The sequence below is a fragment of the Artemia sp. Qi Xiang Cuo genome, chromosome 8 (genome assembly GCF_049724085.1).
Source record: "Artemia sp. Qi Xiang Cuo chromosome 8, ASM4972408v1, whole genome shotgun sequence".
Classification (NCBI taxonomy): Eukaryota; Metazoa; Arthropoda; class Branchiopoda; order Anostraca; family Artemiidae; genus Artemia; species Artemia sp. Qi Xiang Cuo.
Genome location: NC_142801.1, coordinates 46,168,802 through 46,182,053, shown reverse-complemented (window position 1 = coordinate 46,182,053; position 13,252 = coordinate 46,168,802). Strand labels below are relative to the sequence as shown.

General features: G+C 35.2%; 1 protein-coding gene across 1 annotated transcript in view; it reads left to right on the top strand.

Annotated features, from left to right (window-relative positions):
- Nipped-A (Transcription-associated protein Nipped-A) overlaps positions 1 to 13,252 on the top strand; it is a 178,121-nt gene that overhangs the window by 122,041 nt on the left and 42,828 nt on the right. Inside the window, exons 28-29 of the mRNA XM_089093494.1 lie at positions 1,913 to 2,218; positions 11,361 to 11,525. Of these exons, the coding sequence (XP_088949620.1) occupies positions 1,913 to 2,218; positions 11,361 to 11,525 (471 nt within the window). The remainder of the gene's footprint in view (positions 1 to 1,912; positions 2,219 to 11,360; positions 11,526 to 13,252) is intronic.

Below are 13,252 nucleotides of genomic sequence, written 5' to 3'. Positions count from 1 at the left end.
TTCTTACTGACCTGAGGCAATTTAGAAACTTGAAATTCACTTCTACGTCTCGTTACTTTGTTTCTCTAATTGATCCAATAGGGAAAATTTTCGAAAAGCCTAGTTGCTGATGAAATTTAGTTTCGATTGACCTTCAAAAAGCATTTGACCTTGTTAACCACAATGTATGTACTTGAGAAACTTGTCATTGAATTTAATATGAGTTCCTTCCTGGGGAAATTGGTTGCCTCTTTCTTATCTAACAGATCACACGTAGTCAAATATCAGAATTGTTATTCCAGTCCCCTCCCCGTCCACAGTGGAGTACCCCAAGGTACTCTCCTAGGTCTTCTCCCTTTTTTCAGTTACTATTAACAGTCTCGCTGAGGAATTTCCTGACAGATGAAAATTTGTGAATGACCTAACGGTTCTTGAAACCTGTTATACAAATTTAAAAAGCAACCCTATGACCATCCTCAATGACATTGCAGACGATGCCTTGGACTTAGACATGAGGGTAATCCCCTCTAAATCAGTGAAAATGCCAATACGTTTCCTTAAAACCTCACCCTGTTTTGCTAGCCTCATCCCCCCAGAAATTTATGTGTCCTCCTTTAGATTACTTGGCGTCACAAGTTCTTCTAATTTGAAGTGGGATATCCATGTTAAACATATCATCCATAGAGCTTATGCCTCTATTTCTCTTCTTAAGCTTTTAAATAGATTTAGTGTCCCCCTTCCCATTCTTTAAGGATTTATGCTTCCTTTGTCCGCCCACATCTTGAGTATGCTTGTCCGGGGTGACACCGTGGCATCTCCCGCGATGAATCAGAAAAATTGAATCTATGCAAAAAAGAGCCGTGCGAATAATTTTCCAAGAAGCTAAGGTTCCATACTCCCTTCTTCTAAAAAAAAAGAAGATGTTGGAAACGCTTGAGTGCATGAGATTAACGTCGTGTCTCTGTTTTGCAAAAATGCAATAGCAAACGCTCGCACGGAAAACATTTTACCCAAAAGACACTCACCTAGATTCCGCCCGCCACGGACTGTTTCTGAACTCGTCCCTGTCTTTTCCCCCATTCGTTGCTTTACCTCTAGATATGAAAAAACCTTTGCCCCCTTCATTACAGAAAAAATAAGAAAAATATCCTGCTAGTTTTCCTCTTTTATTATTTGGCACTGGTATTACCCAAGATTTGCATCCGTTCGCTTGTTCCCCCCCCCCCCTTTCCATATGTCCCTTTAAAAATCTTTTTTATAAATGTATATATTATCTAATTCTTTTTTAGATCTCTTTTTTTACCAGTTTCTAATTCTTTTTTTTTTACCAGTGTCTATCTAATTCTTTCTTCTTTTTTTTACCAGTTTTTTTATCTTTTTAACTTAATCTGACACTTTATTTTATGACTCCGAAATTCGAATTTGGCACCTCGGGGTTTGTGGTGGAAAATTGTTGAAATAAATATTTCATCTTATCTCAAATACCCTTAGATTTAAAAATACAATCGTTATTAATGCGCAGGGGGAAATTATCTGGAGGGGAGAACTTTCTGGGGGTATTTTCCATAGAGGGAGTCTTCTATATGAGGGAATTTTCAGGAGGAGGATTTCCTTGAATTTCCTTTATTTTGAGATCGAAGTAACTTGTGACGGGTTTAAATAATTTTGTCGTTGGATTTTTGGTATTTTTGATTTATTAAAAACAATTTAAAAAATGCAATGTGTGAAAACCTTTTTCGATGGAAACTTGATATTCGAATTCAGTGGAAAAGGCTCTATTAAAACTGCACATTTAGTTCTTGGACCAAAAAGTATTTTTATCACATGTAATTTAAAGATTTTGCGAGCAATTTTTTGCAGAAATCACCCAAAAAGTTACAAAAAAAAACAGAAATAAAATAGGTCTATTTAAACATGCGTCTTCATTTTTCAGGGACTGGAAGTTATTGATTCAACTAATTTGAAATATTTCACGAAAGAGATGACTGCTGAATTTTATGCTTACAAAGGCCTAATGTTGGCTCAGCTCGGAAGATCTGATGATGCAAATAAAGCATTCTCAGCTGCTGTGCAGCTTCATGATAGCCTCACCAAAGGATGGGCCTTCTGGGGAGATTATTTAGAGCAAGTCTTTGTTAAAGATCCAAAAAATGTCACCCTTGGAGTATCTGCAGTCACTTGCTATCTTCATGCGTGTCGGCATCAAAATGAACCAAAAGCAAGGAAATATTTATCAAAGGTAGTGAATAAACTTATTCACATTTTTAAAGAAGTAGTGGGTTAGACGAGCCCTTTTAGTTGGAATTAGAGACGTTTAAACTAAGCGTTTTGAACTTAATTCTTCTGTTTCAATATTAAATATTTGATTTGAAGTCCCAGAACTCTTTATAAAATTTAGAACGAAGGGATAAAAAATATATTAAAACTTCAGAAACTAAACCAAAATGTTGGCATAAGATAAGTATCGGATACAGGTCCTAGTCTCGCTTATGACCTGTTTGCTTGACGCAGTATTTAAGTGAGTTCGTTCATGTCGACGGGACTAGGTGAAATCCGCCAACATTTTGAAATTTTTGTGAAAGCAAAATTTGATCCCTATCCTTTTAAGCTTTTGGATTGTATTACTACAATTACGATTTAGCCTCATGTTGCGAGATGGGATGCGTCATATCTTGGCTTGCTAAGTCTAATATATGCTAGTAACGATATTCTCAAATTCATTTATTAGATCTATAGATTTACTTGTTTAATTTTGAAAAGCCTTGTTTTTATGACTCATTTTGTTCTTCGTTATTTGAAGTTTGTATTTTGCGCAAAATTTTATTGTTTATTTATTTGTTTGTTTTCTTTTTTTCTCAAAAAGCGCGTTCGAAGATACTTCGATAGAAATCGTCCAGAAATCGTACAATTTCGATTTTACAGATACAGATGTTTTAATTTTGAAACTAAAACTATACATACAAAAAGCATATAACAGGACTGCCACAAGGTCACTAAAGTCCCTAAAACTGGAGAAGGTCTCTAAAAGTCCCTAAAACAGCTCTCAAGTCCCTAAAAGTCCCTTTTTGCAAGGTTAAGCCGTTTCTATACTTCATCTAAGAAGTCTTTTCATTGTGTTACAGACTATTAGTGTCCTGAAGACTGTAAAATCGTTTCAAAGCTACAATGTCCTAGTCTTCTTGATAAAGATGGACGAAGAGATTTGACATCCTTTGCCTCTGGAGTCACTTAAGGGGCGACCATACTTGAAGCGACCTTCCTATTTCTCCCATAGTAAGCGTTTTGAGTTTGTCTGACATTAATAGTTGAGGCAGTTAGGCGGTCTCAGTCTTTTCTAATAGAATAGAATCAGGTGAACATTTTGATTTAGCAAAATGCTAAATACGACACCTATTTTTCCTGAAATCCCAAAAAAACTCAAAAACCAATTTTGGGTTTGCCTGCGAGATCGCTGCTGGCAATATTGTCGTAATTGGCACTTAAAAATACAGCAAAAAACATTCTATTGAAACAGTTGCAGTATATTTTTATAAAAAACACTTGCTGACTGCAGTCCCTTCAAATACTTTACATACCAACGTTTCAAACTGCTTATCACCCGACAAAGAGCCTAAAATACTTGGAATCAAACGGATGTGGGCGCATAAATTATGCTGAGGGGGTTAACGCTTCCTTTTGTTCAAAAGCGGTCAGTTGTTCAAAAGCGGCTTCCTTTTGTTCAAAAGCGTAAAGAACCCCTGGAAGTCACCCTCTTCGAGTTTGTTTACTCAAGTCTGTGTGAAATCTGATACCTTTGTGTTTGAGCCTTTTTGCCGACCAGGAAAAGGGCTCGAATCGGCCAAAACGGCTTTGGTCTGGCGTCCCCCCTTAAGCTGCTGAGCTTTTTTGCATTCATTTTGTTTACATATATATTCCCAAAGATTGGAAATTTTTTCTCAGCTCGCTCAAAATGCACTAATAAATTCACCAAAGTAGCAATTGATGTCAAACCCTTGCCTACCTAATCTTTATGTTATTACTACAGTGTCACCTGTAACCTAATAAAGAACAATCCTCGGGCCATAGTAATCGAAAATGTAAAAAGGTTTTAAAAAAAATAATACTAAAAATACTCAAATAAAAGAAGTTCGGTAGTGGTAACTGTTATTCGCTTTCAGTTCAGTATTTAGTTTATAGTCTCAAAAATTTTCTTTTGGAATAAAAAGGAAAGAAAAAGAAAACGCCTGAAACCTCTCGAAAATGGCCTCAGATCGGAAAGTTTACCACTGGAATCGCCTTTGTTCAAAAACCCTTCATTAGAGGTTTATAGCCCACTTTCCAAAACCAAAAATCCGACAGCATCATTATGTCTCCATTTCTTCTACCCCATGTCCTTTAGTAGTATTAGATTGCTGTACCATTTAGTAGTATTAGATTGCTATGCTTATGTAATGCCTCATGGTATAATTCTCTGGCTTTGTCTAAGAATGAGGTTTCGAATTGCAGAAATTCTCTGGTTTGCAGAAAAGGCAGAAAAAGAAATGAAAATTTTCGCTGGACTTTTTCCAGCAAGCAAAGCATAAAGGCTCTTGAAAAGTCGTTACAAGAAAAAAAAAGTGCTGGGTACAAGGAGCAAGCTACTGACAAGATTTTAAAGAAGCCAGAAATTGATTTAAAATGGGTATTGAGCAGAAAAACCTGATTGATATTCAGCTCGCCTTAACCATGTTGGATGGGTCACTTTTATTGCACACCGAACAGATCTTTCGATGATCTGAAGGAAGCAAAGCCAAAGCCAGAAAAAAAACAAGTAATTTTGAAATATTGCGGTTTTATGATTATTTTCCAGTTTTTTTAATCAAAGTAGTTACTTCTGGTTTTTTTTCGAATTTTTGCACCTTCATAGTTGAAAATAAAAAAAGAAAGAAATCTGAGAAAATCCAATTGGAAAGCCAAGGGGTCGGACCGTCTTGATATTACTCATGAAGATGACGCACCATTGCTGACCGTCCTGTTTTCGGTTTTATAAGAGATCTGTTTGAATATTAATTATGATGTTGATTGTGTCATTGATACGTTAAACAACATCTGGACCAGGTTTCTGTTAATCCTTTTTTCGGTGTCAAAAGCTCCCTTTTTCCGCAAAAAAAAAGTTCCATTTGTGACTCCTTCAACCTGTGGCAGGCCTCATATAAGCGTATTTTCCAAAAAGACTTATCAAAGACTAAACTACAATAATGTAAACACAAGTAGAACTACAAAAGCAAAAGAAATACACCAAACAAATTAATATTCATGAAAACAAAGCAGATAACGATATAAAACAGCTGACAATATCAGAATATGAAAATATTCTGACTCAAAGTTTTCTTAAAGTACCAAGGACATCAAAATGAAAACACATTTAGCCCTCTTAATCTATTTTAGGTCTATTCATACCTGAAAATCCGGGTTTCCTACGAGTTTTTGTTTAGCTGCTATTAGCATTTTTAGTTTGAATAAATTCGCAAAACAGTGTTGTCAATAATAAAACAACGATAAACTTCGGAGCTGAATAATATTAGCGAAAACTATTTCCTACGAATCCGACACTGTTTTTCATTTGTGAAAATTTAAATTTACAAAATCTGTTGATTGTTATATATATATTTGTGAAAATACATTTTGTGAAAAAATATGACCTCAAGTTCAGAAAGTGACTATTCTGATGTGTCAGAAAATATAAGCGCTAGATGGTATGCAAGATACCATTTCAAGATACTTGTTCCAGCTAGAACCCGACACCATGCCGGTGGATCGATCACACGCCACCGACGAGGCTTGGCACCACCGAAGGGTCGTAATGCCAACGGCGCGCTGAAGGCACACCGCCGCCGACAGAGACGGCGGCGATTGGTCGATTTCAAATTAATTTTGCGGCAATTCTTTATTGCGTCAACCGCAAAGTCGGAGCTTTTCCTTCTTGTTTCGTTTAGTATTTCGATTTTCCTGCTTGGAAACCAGGCAGGGCTTGTCCTATCCCCGAATTTTCGGGTATTTCCCCGAAAATCTATGCGTCACCCCGAAAAAAAATTTGGTTCCCCAAAAATCACGCAATCACGGTGCCACCCCTAGCGATTTATCACCAGTGACTTTCCCTGCCAAATATTACTTGGCATACCATAATTCTTGACTACTCTCTTGTTCATTAATTTTCGTCTCTTTTGTTACTTTGCATAAATAAGAGACAGATGCAATTGCAAATAGTGCAATATACACAGATCTTTATGTGTTGACAAAAAACAGGATCGTCTTTATGAAATGAGTTCAGACCATTTAGAATGCAGTTTCCCAATCGTTATTTCTTACATTGTTTGTAGTCAGGAATTTTATTTTCAAGTTGAATCCCAAAAAAACCTTCTATTGTGACAAATTTAGCTATAGACTAAGCTATGTACAAGGTTTGGGAATTAAAGATTGAACTGGAAGTTACCTCAAACATATTATTCAAAAATAAATTGTAAATTATTGAATATAGGAGGGGGGATAGAGGGCTATCATTTTTAATTGATAATGCCTAATTTTTTATTGAAAGCGGGGATGCCAAAAGGTTAATTTTTTTTTTCATTTAAAATGGAGACAGAAGAAAATGATATCAAAGTCCCTTGGAAACCATTGAAATATTTTGATGGACTCAAGGCCCTCCATTAGGACTTGTACATTGCCTTGGGTATTTTACGATTTCTCATGGGCTACTGGCCTAATTCGGCTTCTGTGTGTGCTCCCTTTTAATTGTATTCTTTGGATCTTATTGAATGCCACGGCAAATCTATGACTCAGTTTTCCAATAATTTGAGGTATATCTGAGTAATTTTGACATTTTTGTTGTTGTCTTTGTACCCCCTTACTCATACCCTCAATTTTTTTCAAGGAACACTAAGATTTTTAACGTTATTTTGCATGTTTGTTTGAACCATATAGTGACCTAGTTAATTATTAAGTAAATTATTTTTCTAATGAAAGCTGATACAGAATCCTATGAATGTGGTATCCAGAGGGGGGGGGAAGTATTACATTTAAATGATAATATCTCGAAATTTTTTTTATTGAAAGCAGGGATCCCCAATTTTTTTTTTTTAATTTAAAGCAGAGACGGTATTTTATCAAGGTGGTATCCAGAGAGGGGGGGGGGGAGTAGTGAGCGATAATATTTAAATCATAATGCGTCAATTTTTTTTTAAAGAAGGGGTGCCAATAAGTTAAATATTTTGTTATTTAAAGAACAGACAGTATACTATCAAGATAGTATAGAAGAGGGGGGGGGGGGGGCATTTGGCGATATTAAATTTTATTTTTATTAACATGATATTAAATTTTTTTAAAAAAATAAATATTTTTAATAAAACAAAAGATCACAAAAAAAAACAATCAAAATCAAATTAAACCAATTCAAATGTTTTAAATGTGATAGGCAAAGGACATTATAAAAAAAATTTAGCTTCTAAGTTCAAAGATATATTTAAAGTTTTATTATTAGCCTAATTTAATATTAAGATGGTCTGGCCTAAAAAATAATACACACGTATATTCAGAAATCCATTGCAAATCCATATATAGCTCAATTTACAAAGAATCCCCCCCTCCCTCCCTCCATAATGGTGAAAAATATACCCTGAAGTATAAATCAACAACATATTTTTGGTATATAGCCTAGACTGCAGTTTTCAACAAAATTTATTGTTTCATCACAATTCAAAATAATGAGTATTTTTCATGCTCTTTTATAATTAAATAATCACTTTACAGGGACAATTAATTTTGAGCCATGAAGGGGCTAGAAGACTCAGAACAGCCCATAGAAACCTAGTAACCCTATGCTCAAAAATTTGCTTCTTTAAATAACTGGAGAAAAGTAAAGGACTAATGAGAAAAATAGGTCATATGTAGCTGACTAATGATTGAAGCTGACTTAGGCTATATATTTCCATATTAGGGGGGAGTAAAGCATAGGCTCGTGGTATCAACTTCAAAGTCTAATAACCATAATAATTTATTTATTATGAAGTAACTAAGCAAGAGTCTTTTATTCAGGCTCATCACTAAACAAAATATAACCCAGTTGTGCAGATGATCTGTATCTGGTAATTATGTCAGTGATTCCAATCCTCAAAATGTAAATGGGGCAAAAATAACCAGTTAGCCATGATAAAATAAAAAGTAGCAAAATAGAAATAAGAAGGTATTTTTCACAGTCTAACTGAGGCAACTGCTCCCCCCTTACATAATTGGCACCCCAAAATTATGTGGCCTAATGCTGAATTAGAATAAACAGTGTACAATGGCAAGTACAAACAATACAATAATATATTGTATGTGATTCATAATACAATAATATATATTACAAAATAACAATGACAGATAATGATCTAATAGTATTGATTTATTTAATCAACATTTGTCATTCAGAGAAGCCATGACTCTAATTTTGTTCTTAATATAATTCCTGTTTTGTTCCACTAAATTTTTTTTCCTACTGTTCTAATATATGGGCAACATGCAAGAATGCAACTTGAGAAAAGGCAAGAACAGATAACATTACCCAGTAATTTCCTATCTTATGCTCTATAAACAAGGGGTTTCTCACTCCAGGAACTATATTCAAACCTTAGTTTTTTGGGGTTTAGGAGGAAAAAAGGTCGCTAGGTTAGTTTCAGTTAAGTATTTATTATATGTTATGCTTTACCCCCACCCTCCTAATGTGCAAATATACAGCCAAAATTTGTTTCTAAAGTATTATATTTTTATCCTATTTTGTTTTATTTCACTAGCATTAACCAAACTTCACTTCTCGCATGTTCCCCAGATATTATAACAGTACTTTTTTTTCCTGCATTGCTTTAGTATAATAGTGTGACATCCTTTTCACTAATAAATACCCATAATTTTTTGAAGGCCTATAGGATATATGTTCTGAAAATTCAATCAGTTATTATTATTGTTGCTGGTCTGCCTGTGAGTATTTGATGTTCATATGTTAGTCCAAAAACTCAGCTGTCCTTGCCTGAGACTATAGGCAGGCAGACCTTATGTCACTTGTTCACCTGCAAATCCAGGCAACTTGTTGGATCAACCAATTTTGAATGAATTTTGTTTTAGTTTAACTGTCTGGGCTTATAAACTGGGTTGCCTGTCTAAGACTTTAGGCAGGTAGACCCTATGCCACTTGTTTGAACACAAGGCCAGGCAACTTTTCAGTCAACCAATTTTCAATTAATACTGTTTTAGTGTAACTGTCTTGGCTTATAGATTGGGTTTTCTGACTGAGGACTGCAAGTCCAGGCGACTTAGTGTTCATGTTAATCCTAAAACTTGGTCAAAATGCCTTAGACTCTAGGCGGACAGGCCTACTTGGAAAGTCTACTTGAATTACAATAGAGATGACTAAGACTTTTGGGCTGACTAAGATATGTGACCACCAAGTTGCCTGAACTGCAATTGGAACTATGAAAAGCCATCTGTATGACTTTGTTGTTTTCTCTATGTATCAGTGGGGTAATGTAATTTCTTTTGTATGACATTTTAGTGGATCATATATTAAATAAGAAAACCAAAAAGCATTCTGTATAACTTTATTCATGTTTCTCTATAATAATTTGATGTTTAAAAAGTCATAGAGAAGACTTTATATCATTCCCCATGTTTAAAGTAAACACAATAGGATTTTGCCGATTGTTTTTATTTTATAGTGCTGTGTATATAATATTAAATGACAATGTGTTTTGCTTAGATTATAAAAAAAATCTGAATTAAATAGGCCGACTCAAAGAGCGAATACCCCAGTATTAAAATGTGAATTTATAATATAAAAAAAGAATAAAAGGTATAGGCCTATGCTTCTATTATATAGCAACTCTGAGTTATATGTATATAAAAATATTCAAGCAAATCACACAGCCTCCTAGTTGTCTTACCTTGGCCTACATAAGGTAGCCTCTCATTGGAAGTTATTTGGTCTGCAAAACTACCAATAGGGTAGCCTATATATTGATACTTTCTTTTAGAATCATTAATGTTTACCTTTACACTGCTTCATGGTTAAATGATCCTGGAATGCCAAAAATCCTAGTAACATCAAGATAGGCCTAGTCTAGCCAAGCTCTTTTCTAGAAGCATTCCTTAAAAGTATTTTTCAAAGAAAAGAGCTTTGCTGAACTAGGTTCCGATTTCTGTTTTACCAGAACACAGAAGAAAACAACACTTTCTAAGTCTATATACTGATTTATTTTTTTTGGTCATTTTCTTCTGTTTAACAGCACACGTTCTTTATTTTTGAAATTGGCCACGAACTTGCGTATTGGAATACATTATGTGAACAGGCGATCTTTCTCCTTAAAAAATGAATTATCGGTTTTTCACACTAATTTAAGACGTATATGGCTGTGTAAGTTTGCACTTGACCAATTTAATGAATTAGTTTTCATTTTAGGTGTCCTTGGTACTTTAAGGCTACTGTCGATACATTCACATCCTTTGGACCCATATGCTTAAAGTACAACGAGATCTTAATGTGTTATGATACTGTGAAGTTGAATAGTTTTTATTATAGTTTGAAGGAGAATTATGGACAGATAGAGTAGAGAAAGAATATAATATTCCATTCAAATGCTGAAGATTTAATTCAGTAATTGTGAAATCTAAACTGTAAATTTTTATGCAAAGTCAAAATATTTGAAACCCAAGAATGTTGTGTATAATAAATATGAGTTAACAAAAGAAAGAAACGCAGTTTTAGTCCATAATATGGAAGAAGAGCTTCAATCGGGATATAACGCCAATATCTTTTAACGCCTGTAAACCATATATTGCAAATACATTTCAAAAGAAGGATTATTCTCATCAAAAATAATACCCAAATATTTCACCTCATTTGCCCTTTTTCTACAACTTCTGTTTATATTTACAATGCCCAATAGGACTACTAGAGCTATTGTATCTCGACCTTTGCCACATCTATGTTGGATCATTTGATTTTATTACGGCTATTATTTATGCTTTCCTGGTTTGATTAGATCGTAGAAATTAGTTCGATATTTCAACGATGAGTCAGTAGCGCAAATACTACAGCCGACCTTCTTCCAGCCCATTTTGCATAATTTTTGGTGAGAAAGAGGGTGGAGGAAATCTTAATCTGGCAAATAGAATATTGCCTTTCTCTTTCTTTAAGAATTGAAGAGAGCCGTACTAATTGTGAATCGTTAGATCGTTAGCATATTTGTATTTTCTTAACTGGTTTAGAGTTTTGTAGGCACGACAAGTTTTATGGCTCAATTTTTTAGAAGGCTGCTATTGTTTGAACTATTTAAATGCGTCGCAGAGCTTATCCCAAGCTTTGACAATACAGTTTAAATATATGTTTTGTTTAGGTGATTTGGCTATTGACATTTGATGATGAGAAACTTCAAATTGCAGAAGCATTAGACAAGTACTCTGTTGGAGTACCTGCAGTTCACTGGTTACCCTGGATACCTCAGCTGCTTAATGCCCTCGTACGAAACGAAGGCAAATTAGTTTTGAATCTATTGATTCAGGTATGTCAATCCTGTTTGCGTAATAGTAGTAACAGCATTACATTTCTCTCTTTTTCTCTCTCTCTCTCTTTCTCTCTCTCTCTCTCTCTCTCTCTTTCTTTCTCTCTCTCTCTCTCTCTAGTAGAGATGCCCCTATTGACACGATCCCACACCCCTGCTGCCACCTACAACTTTTTTTTTTTTACATAATTTATTCAAGGATTATCGATCGAGTCTAATGTGGGTGTGTCAAGGTCAATCGATCTGTTGTTGTTTGGCCACGTGTGAATGACACGAGGGATGATTTACATAATCGATGGTGGAATTATTGATTCACGAGCGTGGGGATGACGGGACATAATTTATTCAAGGATTATCGATCGAGTCTAATGTGGGTGTGTCAAGGTCAATCGATCTGTTGGTGTTTGGCCACGTGCGAATGACACGAGGGATGATTTACATAATCGATTGTGGAATTATTGGTTCACGAGCTTGGGGCATTATGAAACAATATGGTCATAGAGTCCCTAGGGGGAAAGATTACGTAATCGCTCAATGACCTCTTTTTCCAAGATCGATTTATTTGTTGTTTCTATGTGTAATAACTCGGGGGGCGAAGGTTGCACATGTGCATTGAATTCTAACGGGAACAATGTTATTGATCTAGGACTCGAAGGGGAAGTGGATTTCCGAGAACTTGATTGCATAATCGATTGGGAATTTTATTGATTCGATAACGGTAAACAGTTAGATCACGTGTTTCCTTCTCGGTTAATCAGCGAGTCGGTTAAATCCCCCGTCTAAGCCAATCAGAGACGTGCTTACATATTAGCGGGCGGTTGGCCTATAAGGACCGGGTTTTTTTGATAGTGTAGTTTTATTAGTCTGTGAAGAGAATTCAAAGGAGTGAAAAGAAGAAGAACAGTTTGACTTTACTCATTTTGGATATATATTTGTGTTGCCGATGGCGATGAGTGGAATGTTTACCCTATTAGAAGTTGATAGTGGAGTTGATGATAATAGTACAAGAGCACCAAACATTGCGGTGGAAATCACGAAAGTATCACGTCTTTGTCTGGAATGTGATGCAGTATATTCAAGATATGATATATCATTGAGCAAATTTAAAATGGATGATCAATTATGTTTCGCCGCTAAAGTTGATATAGCACACGTGAATAGACTTCAATTTGATTTAAGTGCATTGGTGAAACATATTGAAGACAATAAACAGTATCGCTGATTGTACATGTTCAGTATTATTGATGTTGTTGTTGTAATTATTCAATAAAATTGTTTCTAAATCGAAATTGTTCTCTTTCTTGTCTGGTCAGGGCTAACGACTCAGGGTCAGTCTATAGTCAGCAGCTGGAGTTGTGTATAGTTTTAAGCACTCGGGGGGGGCGAAGGTTTAACCAGAGCATAGAAATCGACAGGGCACAATGTTATTTATATAGGCCTCGAGGGGGCAGTGAATTTCCGAGAACTTGATTGCCTCATCGATTGGGAATTTTATTGATCTAGGACTCATGACGGGACTCTATTTATGGGCAAACCTTTAGAATGATATCTATCCTCAATCAAGATTTCTATCAAAGATAAAAATAAATCATTCTTCAAATATTTATTCTATCGTTATATCAATATTTATAATGGTTTTCAGATACACTATCTCAGGTTCAATTATTTGAACCTCCTCTTCTTCCTCCACTATTATAATATCTATGAGAGGGGGTGGTACACACTCA